Source organism: Pipistrellus hanaki (genome assembly GCF_964339955.1).
Source record: "Pipistrellus hanaki genome assembly, chromosome: 16".
Lineage (NCBI taxonomy): Eukaryota > Metazoa > Chordata > Mammalia > Chiroptera > Vespertilionidae > Pipistrellus > Pipistrellus hanaki.
The window spans coordinates 40,105,143-40,124,295 of NC_140518.1; the positions used below are offsets into that span (position 1 = coordinate 40,105,143).

At 44.6% G+C, this 19,153-nt stretch overlaps 1 protein-coding gene across 1 annotated transcript in view; it reads left to right on the forward strand.

The window, feature by feature from the left end:
• The window catches only part of GLP2R (glucagon like peptide 2 receptor), a gene marked incomplete at its 5' end in the record, with an annotated part of 50,381 nt that extends 33,879 nt beyond the window's left edge, over nucleotides 1-16,502 (forward strand). The window contains 3 exon segments of the mRNA XM_084863937.1: nucleotides 4,686-4,824; nucleotides 13,621-13,662; nucleotides 15,005-16,502. Coding sequence (XP_084720063.1) covers nucleotides 4,686-4,824; nucleotides 13,621-13,662; nucleotides 15,005-15,340 — 517 coding nt within the window. The 3' untranslated portion in view covers nucleotides 15,341-16,502.
• Nucleotides 16,503-19,153: the final 2,651 nt, after the last annotated feature.

A 19,153-nucleotide genomic window follows, 5' to 3' on the forward strand; every position in this document is an offset into this window, starting at 1 on the left:
TTGCAAAGTTGACACCAGAAGATCCAGAAACACAGCTCAGTCACTAGAACATTATTGGTGATCACATCATCCAAGTAGAGTAATTGGTGATGAGGGATCCTTGATGGTGGCCCGAGAATCCACCCCTGTCCTGTGGTCCCACCTACCTGGTGAGAGGGAGGCTCCCTCCTCCACAGAAGACCTCCTGCTTTTCTGTAATATTTCCTGCCATTTGGGTCGGCCATCTGCTTTCTGTTTACTGACTTTCAATTGCAGAGTTCAACGGAATTGATCAGCTTGTGCTTATTCATTAGCAAAATGTCAGGGCCCTATCTCTCAGGACACACCCAGGCCACCTTAGCTTATGCTCTGGGCTCGTGAATCCTACAGCAGCGATGATCACGCTTGCCCACTTTTCTCTCCAAGCAGGGCTAGCCCTCTCATTTCCAAGTTCTGAGAGGGCTGCTTCCGGTCACCTCATGAGCCATCAGCACCCCAGTTCACACTGCCTCTTCCACGCTGGAAGGTTCTCCCCAATACACCCCTTCATGTTTGTTTTCTCTGAGAGCCCTCTGCTAGGGTACAGAGAAAGGGGGCGACAGGGCCTCGTGCATTTTTGTACAAACTCCGGTAGGGACAGTTCTACCTCCAACTTCCCCAGATTTTGAGAACTTTTAGGAAGTCACTCTCAAGAACTGATCCCCCTCCAGGAGTCTATTTTAGGAAAGTTTAAACTAAACACACTTAAACCTTGCCAAAGAGGCAAGCTGCTAGGACCTGGAGAACCTTCTGTAGGCCCAGCTCTCATTTCTAGGCTTCTGCTCCTCACGTGGAGGCAACTGTAACCAGCTCCTCAGCCTGGGCTGGGAGGGGCAGCTGAGCCCTGCCTGCGGGTGAGCAAGGCCCTGGGATGCCGACAGACACCCGCAGACCTCGGCGTGGTCAGTGATCTCTGTTCTTGGTGGTTCCAGCATGGCGATGGCTCACTTCCTCCAGATAAACCGTCTTAACCATCCATGTGATGGGTGGGGCAGAGCGCTTAATGGATTTACAAAGGAGAATCATTTAGCATGTTAAACCCCAGAGTCCTTTCTGAAAGGACTTTCTGGTGGGCAAAGATGAAAAATATCATAAGTGGAAGTAAAATGGATCAAAGTCATTGAAGTTGTAAGCAACTTGAGGGCAGGGATGGCTCTTTAAATATAAGGATAGCTAAATTTTAGTGACCATTCATTATGTAGTTAATACCATTTATTCTGAGGGTTAATCCTTATGATGACATTTCCAGTTATTATTATTAGCAATATTTTATTTTTATTTCAATATTTTATATTGTATTATTATTATTTGTATAGTTTCCATTTTTACCAATAAAAAGGTTAAATAATTTGCCCAAGGTCACACTGCTAGCAATTGGTATGGTTGGGATTTGAACCCAGGCCTTAGTTACTGTCCCTGCTGGGATTTGAACCCAGGCCCCAGATACTCTACTGCCTTTGACCCTACCTCCTCCTTCCCCACTGTAAATATTTATTAAATAGTTAGATGACTGCAATAAACTAAGCCATTTGGTATGGTTGTTTTTAAAAGATTTTAAATTGATTTTTAGAGAGGTCATGTGCCCTGACCAGAATCGAACCTGCAACCTTTCAGTGCACAGGACGACACCCAACCAACCGAGCCACACTGGCCAGGGAAAAATAAGTAACTTAAATAAACAAATGAATTAATTTGGAAAATAAGCATAGACCCAGTTCCTAAGAGTAAACTGCAATAAATATTTATGAATTTTTATCTGAACAGGAACACAAATAGAACTTTGCCTAAGGAGAAGTTAGATGAGGTGAGGTGACACCCATCCCAAGAAGTGGGGGTTACTAAAACACCCCAGAACTTTATAAAGGGTGGTCATTCTTTAGAAACCATCCCGTGCTAAATGTGGGGTCTTGGATTGGATCCTGGTTGTGAAAAGAACACTAGTAGAAAAACTGCTGAAATTCTGGTAAAGTTTGGACCATAGTTATCAGTCCCATGCCATGGTGGGTTTCTCAGTTTTGACAAATGTATGTGATTTCTGTGAGATTTGAACATTAGGGGACACAGAGTGAAGGGTATCTGGGAACTTTCTGCACCACCTTAGCTACTTTTCTACACATGCAGAATTATTCTGAGATAAAAAGTTTATTTCAAATTAAGGTGACCAGACGTCCCGCTTTTGGCAGGACAGTCCCGATTTTTAACAATTTGTCCCGCGTCCCGGGGCATTTTAAAAAAGCCCCAACCTTTGGAAAGATAATCGGGGCTTTTTTAAAATGCCGCCAGACGCAGGACAAATTGTTAAAAATCGGGACTGTCCCGCCAAAAGCGGGACGCCTGGTCACCTTATTTAAAATACAATGCTGGGGTGGGGACGGGGTGGAGGGGCTTAATGGGGAAAAAGAGGGGTTTTCCTCAACAATAAAGATTAAGGATACTTTCAACAATAAAGATACAAAAAAACCATAATGCCCTAGCAAGCTCCTAAGAATAAGTTGATGGTAAGACAGGGGTCCCAGGGTAATGTAACCCAGAGCAAACGTCGCAAACTCAGACGCTTGCGAGGGCCCAGCAGGCAGGTTGGGGGTTGGTAAGCATGGTCCCTCTAAGAGAGACAGCCACCACCAGGCTGTAGCTGAGGATTGCCTGATCACCCCATTTAGGCCTGATCACCCCATTTTTTTCAGAAGCTGGAAATCTGGACATCATTGCTTAAAGCCTCCTTATCAATAAAAGGTGGTTTCAGCAACAAAAATCACTTCCTACAGCTCATGTTGCCACTGTGCAACCTCCGAGCTAGAGGGTTTTAAAGCACTCCTGGAAATTCAAAACAACAACAATAAAAAAAAATCTCTCTCTCTTTTTTTTAAATATATGCATATAATGCATATTTATTTTTTTATTTTTTTATTTTTAATATTTGTGATACTTGTAACAAAGAGTTAATGTTCTATTTTATTTTTTTATTTTATTGATTTTGTCCAGAGAGGAAGGGAGAGAGATAGTTAGAAACATCGATGAGAGAGAGTCATCGATCAGCTGCCTCTTGCACACCCCCTACTGGGGATGTGCCCGCAACCAAGGTACATGCCCTTGACTGGAATCGAGCCCGGGACCCTTCAGTCCCCAAGCCGACACTCTATCCATTGAGCCAAACCAGTTTCGGAAAAAAAAAATAACAACAAACTCTTGAAATGGTCTCTCCGTGGGAGACCTCCCTGCTGCTTAGCTAGTGTGTGCTGCATGGGCAGATCTGAGGGGAGCAGAGCATGTGAGCATGGCACAGGCCAACCACGTAACCAGGCCCGGGTCTCAGACTCCCACTCCTTGATGGTCAAGCCCAAGGGGCACACAGTCCAGGCGCGTGGGTGGAGTCCCTCTTTCTGGGTGACTCCTGCTCTGCTCGTACTGGCTTTGGGTGCTTTTAGGGTGGTTTTGTTTCCTTGATGATATTGCATTGGAACGGCCTCCAGAGACACAGGATTCATGGGGAGCACTGTTCTCTCTTGGACAGAGATACAGCTTCTGGAAGACACTGCCCATTAGCTGCTGCTGACCCTCCATGGTCCTACATCTTTAATTCCATGGGGCTTGAGGAAATCTCCTAGTCTAGACATTTAAGAAAGGGAGTTGGGCTAAAAGAAATCATTACAAATGAGCTCTTTGCCCCCAATTATGTATAAAACAGTAGCTTTGTTTGGCCCCTGTAAGGGAATCACATGCTAATGTAGTTAACTTTACAACAAGAAGTGGCTCAGTGGTAAAGAGCAGTTGTTTACAAAGATGGCTCCTTAAAAATTCACATTCCCAGGACCCAGACTCCAGAGGTCTTGCTTCAGAGCCTCGTCCCTGGAACCAGGAAGATGTGTCTGTGTAGACGTAGCTCCGTAAGGAATTCTAATAGTCCAGTAGCCGTGTTTGGGGAGCATCGGTATGTGAGGTGGAAGGTTGGGCCCCAGCTGTGCACTTTGCATGTGGGTGGTACAAAGGAATGTTTGTCTTTTTTTGTGTATGGTTTATATAACAGGGAGCTTCCACACAGCACTTTTTACGAGGAGGATCAGTTTCTCATTTCCTTGGCGTCCCTGGGGTTCAGGGCAGCATGAGGGCTGGGGTGGAGCTGGGTGGGGTGTTCAGGGCCTGAGTATGAAGTCAGAAGCAGCCCTGCTTCCAGGCAGGTATTTGGACTTAGTGGCTCTGTGACCCTGGGCAAGTGTCTTTTTTCCCTTCTCAGGCTCAGGAAAGCACTGACATCAGAAGTTCTGAATAGAGAAAGAGACAGAGGCACCAGCTAGCCAGGTAATAGGACATTTGTCAAAGCTAGTAGAGGTGTAGGGCCCAGGGTGATAGCTATGAGCATGGAAATCTATCCATCAGGCAAAATGTAGATATGTCTGTAGGTGTGTCATAATCAGTATAGGGGAATTCATTCATTCATTCATTCATTCAATTCATCTTTTCTGAGCATCTGCCATGAGCCAGGTGTTCAGATGCGCCTAGGAACAAGACCACGTTGGCCCTTAAGGCATTCAAGTGTAGCCAAGAAAACATACTGGAAAATCAACTGTTTCTTTATGATAACAGCTACAATACAGGCATGCCCAGAAGAGCAGGAAATGTCGCCGGTCCCCAATGTGGCCCTCATGGTAGTTATTTGGTTGTCGTTGCAGATTGGCAAAATCAACGCTGGTTCTCATCCCTTTGTTGGGTGTTCACGAGATTCTCTTCTCTTTTGTCACTGATGATCAAGTTCAAGGATTTTCAAAACTTGTACGCCTCTTCATCCAGTTGACTCTGAGCTCCTTCCATGTAAGTAGGCGTCTGAACCAGGATGCCTTGGCTTTGTAGAAAACAAAACGCCCTTGATCCAAACAGACTCAAATGGAGAAAGCCCACAGGTGGAAATGAAAGTTCTGGAATCAGCAGGCTTTATCAGTGAGGGCCTTTGGTTATAGAAGGGTATGTAGATGGAGGTGTCACCTTGATCCTGCCAGCGTGATGTGGTGACTAAGAAGGGAAAAGTGGCCTGCTTCCTGGGATGTAATAGTTGGTGTCACTCATGATCATATTAACTGTGAGTGTCAACGTGAAACCTTTTATTAAGTGGATATTTTTTGCTGGGTCCTCTGCAGAGCATTGTACAAAATGGTGGTTGTGTATACTTCAGGTGATGTACTCAGCGCACGCACACACACACACACACACACACACACACAAAAGTAGGTATGGACTAATGCGTTGAGACTAGGAGGCTCTTGAACCTTGACAGATGTGTGGGGGCTGAAATGAGAAAGCAGAGGCCAGCTGTGGTTAAGTTCCCTGGGTGTTTAAATCACTCATTGCTTGAATTGTTACCCATTACTCAGCAGTTTGAAATGCCAATAATTATTATTCTCATGATTCTGGGGTCTGAAATCCAGGTAGGACATAACAAGGATGGTTCATCTCTGATCCACGTGATGCCTGCCGGGGTTAGAAATTCTAGGATATCTTTTACACTCAGATATCTGGTACCTAAGCTGGAAAGACTCGAATAGCCAGGGCTGGCCAGAGCGGCTTTATTTGAGTGAAGTTTCTGGGGCTTCATTTCTCACTGCCAACTACATCTCTCAGTCCCATACCGTCTTTTAAAATTTTTTTTTAAAAAAAACAACATATATTTTATTGACTTTTTACAGAGAGGAAGGGAGAGTGATAGAGAGCTAGAAACATCAATGAGAGAGAAACATCCTACTGGGGATGTGCCCGCAACCAAGGTACATGCCCTTGACCGAAATCGAACCTGGGACCCTTCAATCCACAAGCCAAACTGGTTTCGGCCCCATACAGTCTTAACGGCTTGCACTTGCTGCCTGTCCTCTCTCCATGGTTTCTCTATCAGGACAGCTGAACTTCTACATGCAGTAGAAGGGCCCCAAAGCAGGAACTTTCAGGCCTTCTAAATGCCTGGGCCTGGAAGTCACATAGGGATACTAGTAATGCATTCTACTACTTAAAGCAAGTCATAGACCCAACCTGGCATGAAGGGGAGAAGACTGTACATGCCATGAAAACTGGGAGGCATGGCTCATTAGCAAAGGCCACTAATGCAAAAGACTACCACAAATAGTGTGGACACACAAAAGGTTCTGTACAGTATAATCTCAAAATGCTTGCATAGAAGCAGGATTTTTCAGAATGGATAAGAGAGGAGTTCAGCAAGTCCTATCTGCAAGAAGCAAATATAATATTGGACAAAATTGTCAACATCATCCACTTCAGGAGCCTGAAAATCAACAAAGGCATACTAAAGACTGAGAAGAGTTTATTCAAGAAGAATTACTGAACTCGCTCGAGTAAGAGCAATGGGAATTTATGTTGTTGTTTTCCTGAGACTGTTCTTTTCCTCCAACCCTTCCTCCATCAATGAGAAAATTCTAGGGAAACTATCAGCTTCTCTGAAGAAAGGGGCTGACTTAATATAGATCAGTGAGCATAACAAGCCCATACTCCTGGGCATTGTCAGACACAGTAATGGTCTTACTGGCAAAGGAACAAGGAAAAACAATGTCACAGCCTGAGGCTGTGATTCTAGGTAGGGCAGAGAGACTCAGTATCAGATTAAGGTGGTAGAACAAAATATCATTGAGCTTGAAGAAAGTTCAGTTATAATCATCCAGTCTGAGAAGCAAACAAACAAAAAGAATGAAGAAAAATAATAGAGCTTCAGATATCTATGGAATGCCATCAAGAAAACCAACATACACATAGAGGAGTCCCAGAAGAAGAAGGGAGAGAAGAAAAAGTAGAAAAATCATTTGGAGAAAAAAAATGGATGAAAACTTCCCAAATCTGATGAAAAACATTAATCTAGGCATCCAGGAAACTCATTGAGCTCCAACTAGATAAAGCAAAGAGATTCACATCTAGAAACATTATAGTTAAACTTTTGGAAGCCAAGTACAAAGAAAAAATCCTGAAAGTAACAAGAGAACCCTGGCCAGTGTTTCTAAGTGGTTGGAGCATCTGCCTGCATACCAAAGGGTTCTGGGCTTGATTGTCAGTCAAGGGCAGGTATCTGGATTTCAAGATGGGGAGCAAGTTTGAGGCAACCAGTTGATGTGTATATCTCACATCCAAGTTTCTCTCTCTCTCTCTCTCTCTCTCTCTCTCTCTCTCTCTCTCTCTCTCTCTCTCTCTTTCTCTCTCTCTCTCCTCTTTCTCTCTCCTCCCTTCTAATCTCTCTAAAAAAGCAATAGAAATAAATATCCTCGGGTGAGGGTTAACAAAACAAAAACAACAAGAGAAAAGTGACTCATTGCATATGGAAACCAACAATACAATTACAGCTGACTATGATCAGAAACAATGGAGGCCAGAAAGAAGTGATATGATATAATTAAAATGCTGCATGAAAAATAATTTAATCAAAGATTCTATATTTAGAAAAAATAGGTTTCAAATTTAAGGTAAAATAAAGTAATAAATAAATTCTAAAATAATTTATTGCCAGCAAACTCTCCTTAAGGGAAGTACTAAGGGAAGTCTGTCAGGCTGAAAGAAAATGGCATTAGTCAATAATGCAAATCCATAAGAAGAAATGGGTAAACACATAGGTAAATGTGAAAGATATAAATATATATTTTCTTTTTTATTTAGCTGATTTTAAAGGCATAAGTTTGCAGAAAATAATTACAAATCTATTATTGTTTTAAATTGTATAAAGATCTAATATATTACCACAATAGTAGCACAAAAGAACAAGGAGGAAATGTAGCTATATTGGAGGAAAGTTTCTGTATTTTGCCAGAGTTGTATCAATACGAACTAGATTATGATAAGTTAAGATGCATGTTGTAATCTTTGGTACAAACACTAGGAAAATAACACAAAAACTATAGTAAGAATGCCAGCAGAGGCATTAAAATGGCACACGTGAAAATATCCACTTACTCCCAAACACTTTCAATCTCATTGTATATAGATTATCTTGTGAGGGAGAAATTATTATGCCGTTTTCAAAATGAAGGAACTCAGACTCAGAGGAGAACTTGCAAATACTAATAAGTGGCAAATATGAGATTTGTATGCAGGGAGGTTAAGACCTTGCTTGTAACTGTTATGTCATCATGCTCCTCAGGGGCCCCTGAGAGTCAGAACCAGGAGACACCCAATTCCCTATATCAGAGTCTTAAAGATGTGCCAACAGATAGGGTCAGGTGCTGCGATTCTGTGGACAGAGTGGAGACGTGTGCCTGCCCACTGTACTCTCATGAAAAGCCAAAAGGACAGAGCCTAAGGCGGGGTCAGAGCAATTGGACAATGGCTCTTTTTCCTCCTATTAGAGCTGAATTTTGTGTAGCTTTGAGCTGAAAAAAATAATCAATAACTATTTTTCATCATGAAACCATGATTCATTTATGTCAATCCTTTGGAAAATTTCAATAGCTAAGGTTTAGTAATTTGGGTTTCCTATGTTGTTTGGGCTTAATCTTCTTTAAAGGGTAATTCTAAATGAGAAAAAAAAAAATCTGCAGCTGTTATATCATTAGTATTTGGTGGCCATTTTCCCCCCTAAGGGACAGATTTCTGAGAAGGAATTCTAGCCTATCATATGCCCCTGGCAAAGGAGCATGTTTGGATCATCTATTGCTATGCAATGAACTCCTATAAAACTTCCTGGCTTAGAACAGTAATCATGTTATTATCTTTAATGATTCCATGAGCTGGGCCATCTGGACTCGGCAGGATGGTCCTTTTGATACATGTCATATTTGGCTGGGGCTGCAAACATCTGAAGGCTCAATTGGGCTGGAACATCCAAGATGGCTCATTCACACGACTAGACATTGACCTGGGCTGTTGGCTGCGCTGAGCTAAGCTATCAATTAGAGCAGTGTTTTTCAACCTTTTTTGGGCAAAGGCACACTTGTTTCATGAAAAAAATCACGAGGCACACCACCATTAGAAAATGTTAAAAAATTTAACTCTGTGCCTATATTGACTATATATAAAGTGATTCTCTTGAATAGGAATCAAATAAACACAAAGAAAGTATTTTATAATTACTTTATTATGAAATATTAAGTAAACAAAATAGTGAAAAATTATAAAATTCTTGTCTTATCTGCACCTACGGCACACCAGGCAACATCTCGCGGCACACTAGTGTGCTGCGGAACAGCGGTTGAAAAACGCTGAATTAGAGAGTCACAGTTCTCCGTGTGGCCTCTCCATGTAACTTGGGCATCTCCCACCATGGCAGCTGTACCCTTAGAACATCCCAAGAACAAATGTTTTGAGAGAGAGAGAAATAAGAAACTTCCAACCTTGAGGCATGGGCTCGGAAGCCCCAGAATATCACTTTTCCCACATGGTAATGGCAGAAAAAGTCACAAGTTAATCCCAGATTCAAGGGAAAAATAAGGTCCATCTCTTGATGTGAGGTTGATCATATGCCTACTGAGAGGGGAGGAATCATTGGGGCCACCTCTGGAGACCAACTACCACCCTGGACTCTTTGGTTCTACAGCCACAGAGAGCTCTGCTCACCACCACGCAACACTGAGGAATGTGAGCAATCAGAGTGGCTCTGCAGCCTGAGCCAAAACCCGCACTTGGAGGGCCTGTGGGTAGTTAGAGGCCTCCCACCTTCTGAATACCCCTGCACTGTTCCCCTCCATCCCACCGGGCAGAGGTGAGAATCTGGGTGGGCAGGTGCGGGGGAGCATACATACATACTAGTTCGTATTGTAGTGAATCAGTAGGAATCAACGTGGGATCTAACAGCTTCCTTTTCTTGCTGCTTTGGAGGGTCTTTCACTCTTCCAAGGCCTTATTGCATAGTGACTTTCACCAGCTTCCCTCCATCGAGGAATCTTTGGAGAGAGTGCCACATGGTGGTGATGTATGTCCTGTGGGACCTATCCATTCTCATTTGCTTTATCTAGAATGGAAGTTAACCAGACTCCAGGATGTTCCTGAAACAGTGAATCAAGAACCAGAGGGAATGAAAGACGTGTTTGTGATGTGGAATCCTATTTTAGCTAACTTGTTTAGGAGAATGCTGGCACGCTCTGAGCCACCCTTCTAATATCATGTGCCCTGAGACAAATACTACTGGTCCTGCCAACGATACAGGGCACCTGTGAACCTTCAATGAGATTGCATGTGTGAAATGATTACTTGGTATCACCATGCTCCTGTTCAGGAGCTATAGCCTTGGAATAACTGGCCACATAAGAGGGCCAAAATCCCACACTGGTGGGGAGAATCCGAGCATTTGATTGCTGTGACAGCCAGGTTTCTGGCTTCCATGGGGAAAGGCATAAACGTCTTCTTCCAGGGAAACATTTTATAATTCCTTTTCAATTTCATCATTTTTAAGAAACCAGTATACTGAATTTCCCTTATCAGCAACAGGGTTGAAAGAAATATTCTTAAGAGAAATGGGAGAGTCAGCTTGTACCATGACCTTCATGTTGGAATGTGGTTTTTTTCCTTGTGAGTTCTGGCATTTCATGGAATTCTTCCTGTAAACATTCAAGTAATTGGGTCTTGTATGCATATCCAGCTTCATATGTCAGACACACAGCCTGGGCCCCACAGACCCTCAGGTCGCAGGGAAAGTTATGGCATGTAGGTTATCACATGTGGCTTGAACAAATCAGGAATTGCAGGAGTCTGAAAAAATAGTAGAAATAAACATTAACTCAAGCATCTTTGATTGCAAACCTCTGGTAATTAAGCAGTGAACCAGAAAAAATTTTCAACATCAAGAGATGATCCCTTTATTGAAACTTCACCTCCATAAACTCTTTTTTTTTAATATATTTTTTTTATTGATTTTGTACAGAGAGGAAGAGAGAGGGATAGAGAGTTAGAAACATCAATGAGAGAGAGAGTCATCGATCAGCTGCCTCCTGCACACCCCCTACTGGGGATATGCCCGCAACCAAGGTACATGCCCTTGACCGGAATCGAACCTGGGACCTTTCAGTCCCCAAGCTGATGCTCTATCCATTGAGCCAAACCGGTTTCGGCTCCACAAACTCTTTATCATTGAAAATGCCTATTGCTTTCATTGGGATCCTGCTGTGCACAATTTTAAACAACAGAAAGAAATGGTCCTGTCATAGTTTACAAGTGGTACAACAATGTACAGGGCAAGGCTCTTAGTTGTAAGTTATAGAAACCCAACCCATTCATTCATTCATTCACTCATTCAGTCATTCACTTATTCAATGTTAGTGAGCTCCTGTCATGTGCCAGGTATTTGTTGTAAGTGCTGGGGATCTGGCAGTGAAAAGAGTAGGTAAGGATGATAGTCTTGTTTGGAGGGGCGGGGAATAAGGACAGAAATAATAATCATAATAATAATCACATTGACAAATAAATGGTATAATTCTGGTGTTGTGAAAAATATAGAATGGCCACGGAAAATTGGGTGGTTAGAAAAGACCTCTCTTTTAGGTGATATTTGGGCCAAGACCTGAAGGTTGAGAAGTAAGCTAGGCAGAGATTTGAAAGAAAAATGGTTCTGAAAACAAAAATGTGAAGGTAAGGTGACCAGATCTTCCTGCTTTTGGCAATTTTTAACATTTTTTCCTGTGTGCCACAGCGTTTTAAAAAAAAAGTCCCAATTTTTGCAAAGATTGGAAAGATTCTTTTTAAAAACGCCGCAGGACACGGGAAAAATTATTAAAAATCTGGACTGTCCCACCAAAAGCGGGATGATCGGGTCACCTGAAGGGACCTGAGGAAGAACTCGGTGGTGGTAGCTGGTCTCTAATATGGCGCCCAAGGATCTTCATGTCCTGGTGCTGGAGGCTCTGTGTAGCCCTCTCGCATGCTGAATGAGGTTTACCTGTGTCACCATTGAAGTAATGTAGGCATGAAAGTGTGGCTTCTGCCTTGCCATCTTGAATTGCACCTTCACGGGAAGCTTGCTGCCATGTCATGAGGACAATCAAGCCGCTCTCTGGAGAGACGCTGAGGCCTCCTACCAACAACTTACCAGGCATGTGAGCCATCGTGGAAGCAAGCCAAGCCTTCAGAGGACTGAAGTTCCAACCAGCCTCTGCATGACAACCTGAAAAATGACCCTGAGCCAGACTACCCAGCTAAGCCACTGCCAGAGTCTTGGCCCGTAGAAAGTATGTGAGCTGATACATCTTTATTGTTTTGATTCATTCAGTCAGGGGTGGGGAACTTTTTTTTTTTCTGCCAAAGCCACTTGGATATTGGTAACATCATTGGAGGGCCAGACAAAATTATCAGTTATGTTGCTATGAAAAAAAGCTCCTAGATTTATTGAATTTCAAGCCTTGCCTATGATTGCCTGGGCAGTGCCAGACCAAGATACAGCCTTCGGCCTGGACATTCCCCACCCCTGCACTAAGTTATACAGAAACAGATGATGAAACATGAGCTTGCGATGCCGGGGGAAGGCTTCGTGGCTGGAATATAGTGGCTCAGGGGAAGCATGATCCAAGAAGCCAGTAACACAGACACAGCCCAGATCACCTTCATGCCTTCTGTGGTTACATTTTATTTTAACCTAAGTGGGATGAGAAACCACTGGTGTGACATTATCTATCTCTTCAATAGAAATATTTTGACAAGAGAAAGGGCTATTTACTGTCTCACATAAATAACAGTGTCAGAATCAGGCATAGCTGAGCCAGATACTCAGACAATATCAGAATTCTATCTTTCACCATCTCCAGCCTCTGCTTTTTTTTCTCTGTTGGCATCATTCTCAGATGGGGTTTCACCATGTGGCTGGCAAGATGCCCAGAAATATAAAACTATGACTATAAAGCTGGGAAATCTAGGAAGAGAGTACAACCCTCTCTTCTTTCCCAGTGAGAAGAACTCAGATTGGCTTCGCTTGGGTCACATGACCATTTGGGCTGGTTATATTGTGGTGATGGTCATCCTAGAACATGGGGCCCCATGATTGACCCTTACAGAAGCCTAGGAAGTAGGGGAGGGACAGTTTCAAAAAGGAAAGAATTCGCCGAAACCGGTTTGGCTCAGTGGATAGAGCATCAGCCTGCAAACTGAAAGGTCCCAGGTTCGATTCTGGTCAAGGACGTATACTTTGGTTGTGGGCACATCCCCAATAGGGGTTGTGCAAGAGGCAGCTGATCGATGATTCTCTCTCATCGATGTTTCTAACTCTCTATCCTTCTCCCTTCCTCTCTGTAAAAAAACCAATAAAATATGTTTTTTTTTTTTTTTTTTTTTAAAAAAAGGAAAGAATTCAAGTGAAGGGAAAAAAAATAGCTAATGCCTACTGTGGACAAATAGAAATGGACAGTGGTCTGGCACAGTATTTGCATAGTTGAATGAATGATATAGGGTCTTTGGGACTTAATCATCATTGACTTACGAGCACCTAAGCAAACACGTAGGCTGATACGCACGGTGGGTGTCAAAGAAAGAAGAGACTTGATGGAAATCCAAGTTAACCGTATGACTAACTCTAGTTAGTGTGAGCAGTGTAGTCGCCTGCCTCCTCTGGGGACTACTAGGACTAGGGCAGGCCTTTGGACTTGCCCAGTAACTCAGACACATCTTCTACCAAATCAGAGCTCTCACCACCTCTTCTTTTCACTCCAGGGACTACTTGTGGCCTTGCAGTATTGCTTTGTCAATGGAGAGGTATGTTTTCCGTACTGCCATCCTAGCTGCCTGTGAGGCTGGGCTGGCAACCTCCTGCCCCCAGGGTTCCCTGTTGTTGTGATGGTGCCATGGGGAGTGACCATCAGGCAATGGGACACACTTGTACCGTGAGTTCCAGGGGTGAGAGCAGGGGCAGCTCAGAGAAATGGGAAAAGGGGATGGACGAGTGTAAGGAAGCTCAGAGCACAACCTTGGCCCTGCTAGAAGTGTTAGTGTGATAGAGGAAACAGGCTTGAACTTGGGAGTCCAAAAATCTGGGCTCAAGCCATCACTCACCCACTTAGGAGCTTTGAGTTAGTTAGGTTACTGTGGCTTTTTGAGCCTCAGTTTCCTCATCTGTAAAGTGGGAATAATAACTGTTCCTACCCTCTTATGTTGCCCTGGGCATGCCATGCTCATGGGAAAGGCCCAAAACCTTATAACTGTGATGTTTTTTATTATTAATACTAGAGGTCTGATGTACAAAATTCATGCAAGAGTAGGCCTTCGCAGCCTCAGCTTCATCTGGATGGTCATTCGCTGTTGCACATTATACTTTTATCATTATAGATTATTGCATTTCCCCAACCAGCTCTCTGCTCCTCTGGAAAGAGGCTTGAAAGGGACAGGGACAGAGGCCAGACCAGTTTCTCCCGAACAGTTCTCAAGTAGAACTTGTGTATTTCTAGTCCCCTTTTATCTTTCCAGGTTTAAATTTTCATTTCTGTCTCTTCCCACTGGAGCATAAGCTTCTTGTTAGCAAACCCTCCTTCACCTTGCTCATGGCCGTTTCTTCTGTATCTTCTTCCATCAGGTGGGCCTCAAATGCCACCTTGGCACAGTCCCTTCCTTTTCTTTCTTTCTTTCTTTTTTTTTTTAAATTTCTTTATTGATTAAGGTATCACATAATTGTCTTCATCCCCCCATTTCCATCCCAAACCCCTCCCCATGCATGTCTCCACCCTCATGTTGTTTGTGACCACCGATTAGGCCCATATGCATGCACATAAGTCCTCTGGTTGATCTCTCCCCCTTATCCCCACCTTCCCCTACCTTCCCTCTGAGGTTTGACAGTCTGATCTATGCTTCCTTGTCTCTGGGTAGTCTTTTTCTTTTCATTTCTGTTCAACCTTATCCCAAATGTCTGTCTCCTCCCCAAGGTCCTGTTTAATGGACTCACAGTGTCACTGCCAAGTGTAAGGCTCATGGGCATTTGTGGACTCTCTTTGTTCACCTCCCCCAGTCAGATAGGTTTGCCAAGGGTGGCACATTCATATTTGGTGAGTGGACCCAAGACCCATTGACTCTGAGACAATAACGCTGCCCTCTTCTCACCCGGCAGGTGAAGGCCGAGCTGCGGAGGCACTGGGGCCGCTTCTTGCTGGCCCACCACTCGGGCTGCAGAGCCTGGGGCATGGAGAAGAACTTCCGATTCCTGGGGAAGTGCCCCAAGAAGCTCTCCAAGGGAGACAGTGCCAGGGCGCTGCAGAAGTCACAGTCCTCGCCTGGCAGTGGGCAGCCCCTGCCACTGTCCATGCAGGGCCTGGGGGAGCTGGGCACCAGGTCCCACGGGGGCCACACCGCCTGGCGCTGGGGCCGCAGCCTGTCAGAGAGCAGCGAGGGGGACTTCACCCAGGCCCACACCATGGAAGAGATTCTGGAGGAGAGTGAGATGTAGGTGGGCTGCCAAGACAGGTGCTGTGGGTGCCTCACCACTCTTCCCCGCACTGGGTCCACTTTGACATGAAGTCTATCTCGAGGCTCTTCATGCTCCGATGAGGTTGTGCAAACTATCACTGCTCCTGCCTGCCACTATCATCTACTAACCTCCACTGGCGAATTTTCCAGAATGGCCACCAGCCTCTGGGGTGGCCCTGAATTCAAGGGAATGGAGCCCCGAGATACAGAGAGACGTCTTCTGTGAAAGAGGGAGCAGCCAGTATCTCTTCCTTTGTCCCTCACGAAAGAAGGTTTCCCTCTGAGGCTGGGTCTGGGTGTATGAGGACCACCTGGGAAGTGTTTTACCTGCAGAGATGGGCTCCCGGCCGGTTCTCGGAGAGTACGTCTGGAGCGATGGCCAGGGATGGGAGTTGTGTAGCGAGCATCCCGGATGACTCCGATGCAAGCCCCGTGTGCAGAAGCTAGCAGCCCCCTGAGTTGGTCAATGGTGGGACAAAGCCAGTGGTGTCCTGGATTCAACAGCTTAGCTGAGACCCGCTCAACCCCCTCTGACAGTGTGCAACCCCAGGCCGCCCAGAACTCCATTCCTTTCCTCGTCCAGTCTTTCCTTCCCCTCTGTCTCAGTTCTTCATCTGTGGTTGGCAAAAGTTCTGTTTGATTCTTTTTTTTTTTTTTTTTTACCTTTTTTATTTCCATTTTTTTATTAAGGTATTATATGTGTACATATCTTCCCATTGCCCCTCCCACCCTACTCCCATACATGCCCTCACCCCCCAGTGTTTTGCATCCATTGGTTGTGCTTATATGCATGCGTCCAAGTCCTTCTGTTGATCTCTTATTTCCCCAACCTCTCCCTAACCTCCCTGCTGTAATTTGACAGTCTGTTTGATGTCCCTGTATCTATCTTTTTGTTCATCAGTTTATAATGTTCTTGATTCTTAACAATGTCCTCCTTTCTGTCAGGGTTGGCCCCAGTCCCTCTGAAAGTCCCCATTGGTCCTTTCCTCCCTTTTTGGCTCCACCCATCTGAGCGTGGCTTCTTCAAGCCTAGCTTGTCCTCCCACTCTCTGCCATTTTTGGGTGGTCACTGACACATTGGTGCTCAAGGCTTGCCTACTGCTCTCTCTGACCCTAGTCACTGCTGATAAGAATCCCACTCCCCCTATGGGAATGGGTGCTGACAGCTTGGTAGAGGGATGGGGCTGTGTTGATCTGACATACCAGGAGGGCACAGTGGGAGCCGGTCTGCCCTGGAGCAATAAGGTGTGCTCCAGATCCTGAGAAGAGGGTGCTTCTGGAAGCTGAGGGGGGGCCTAGGCAATTCGGGTCTGGTTCAGTGGCTGAAACTATAAGGCAAGAAGCTGAAAGAAAATCAAAGGAGGGACATCCCACGGAAATGGGATGCTAATGTCTTTCATAGTGTGCAAAATGTATGTGTATGTGGGTGAGGTATGTTGCCATGGGACTAAACACTGCCTTGTGTTAGAGGGGGGCTCTAGGTTACTTCTCAAGTAGGCTTGCCAAATTTAGCAAATAAAAATGCATGATGCTCAATTAAATTTGAATTCCAGATAAATAACCTTCCTGTATAAGTATATCCTATGGCAATGCTGAATCTAAAATTCCATGCTAATTGTGCATCCTGTATTTTACCTGGCAACCCTATTTTCAAGGACACTTTGTAGTGGGTCTGGGACTGGAGTCAAGTGAAGGTGTCAAATTTAAGAGAGTATAAAAAAATCTTAACTGTTAAGACCAGGAATATTTTTTAAAATTTTGAAATCCGCAAACTACAGCCCACAGGCCATCATACGGATGTTAAATTCTGGCTTTAACATTTTAATATTGCTCATTGTGGACTTCTTAACATACATTTTTACTTTTAAACCAGTGCATTAAAATATTACTTATTTTGAGTACTGATTTTTTGCCCCCCTCCACCTTAAATTTTGCATCTGAGGCCACTGCTCATCTTGCCCTAGTCCTAGTCCTAGCTCTGCTTTGTAACAGGGGAAACTGAAGCAAAGGCATAGGCAAGTGCATAACCAAGGCTTGTTTTCCAGTGTCCAGATTATCCATAATCCAAGCATCAAATCATATGTCCTTCTAATTTTTTCCTTTCTGCAAATCCCTCACTTTTCTCATGAGCCTACTGGCTCCAGGAAAGCTGGGGCCATGTCGTATTTCCAGCTTGCACCTAGCACAGCTGGTTCCGGGTAGGTGCTGGGTACACACGCATTGAATGAGACAAGACGGAAATGTCTTGGAAAGTGGTAGATGCTGTCTGGGGTCAGTTATCCAGGACCCTGTCAGTAATAGAAGTAAGTGTTTATTTTCCATAGCATTTGTAAATATGTCGTAGACCCCTCACTCTACAAATGGGGTGTCACATACATACTACTTTCTAATAATTAAAATAACAGGTTTGTTTGATTTGCATTTTGTTGATTCTTTCCCTTTTGTTTCTCGCTGGAGCTGAAGGGATCTGCACGAGAGGCTGGGATCCTGTGAGAGCAGGTGGCAACGGGGGGCAGGGAAGTTTGGCTTATTGTGATGAGACCCATTCCGCCCTAGAGTGCTCATGTCCTCGAGGAAGCAGAAATTCAGAGGTGAGGTGACTTCCCACAGTATCCATAAAGGACATCAGTTTCTATAATTCATCCTTCTTGTACTAAAAGCACCCAAATCTTCCTCTTGGGAACCACATCTCCCACTCCCGGTCCCTGAAGTTGAATTGTCTCAACTCCATCCTCAGCCCCCAGGATGGACATGAAAATATGCCTGGCCAATCTGAGCATGACTCCCTCCTGGCACCAGATATTGGATCAGGGATGGGCATATAACCAATCAGAGACAGTCCTGGGATTTTGACTAAGACTCACCGTAGAAAGGCATTTTCTCTTTTCGGCTGAAATTAGAACCATGAAGCCTGCTGGATGGCCATCTGGCCAGGCTGGGGTAAAGCCTGCCTGAGAATGGGGCCACCACAGCAGAGAGCAGATGCAGGAGGTGGAGAAGGAGCTCTGGAACATTGCAAAGTCCCTGGACTGAGCAAGACCCACAGCTAGTGCTCCTCCTGGCATTCGGGTTCCATGAGTCAGTAAATTCCTATTTGTGCCATAACAATGCACGTTGGGTCTTCTGTCCCTTGCATCTGGGAGAATTTTTAAAAAAATATATTTTATTGATTTTTACAGAGAGGAAGAGAGAGATAGAGAGTTAGAAACATCGACCAGCTGCCTCTTGCACACCCCCTACCGGGGATGTGCCCCGCAACCCAGGTACATGCCCTTGACCAGAATCGAACCTGGGACCTTTCAGTCCACAGGCTGATGCTCTATCTACTGAGCCAAACCAGTTTCAGCACATCTGGGAGAATCTTGATGACATAGTTCATCACCACCTCTACCTCCTTCTCTTAAGTTGGACTTGCCATTGATTCTGGGTTCTCTGAGCATCTTCTCTATAGCGTCTGGAGTAGCCATGCCACCCAAGCTAACAGAAGATGTGCTAATTAGGTCACTGCTCTTGGGTTTTCCATGGCCAGTAGGCGATCCAGTAGCCCCTTTATGTCTCTCATTGAACCACAGGCCAACAAGGTCATTAGGCAGTGTCTATCGTTTTAGACTCAGGTGACATGGATGCCCTGACCTCAGGGAGAAGTGAAAAGCCCCCAACTTCACATCGCAACCAACCAGATTCATTCATGGAAGGTGGTGTGTGCGGTGGGGTGGGGTGGGGAAGAAGCTCTGGAGTGAGGCATTGAGCCCTTTGGTTCTATCCTGAGACCACCCTGGTCTTTCTTCTCCCC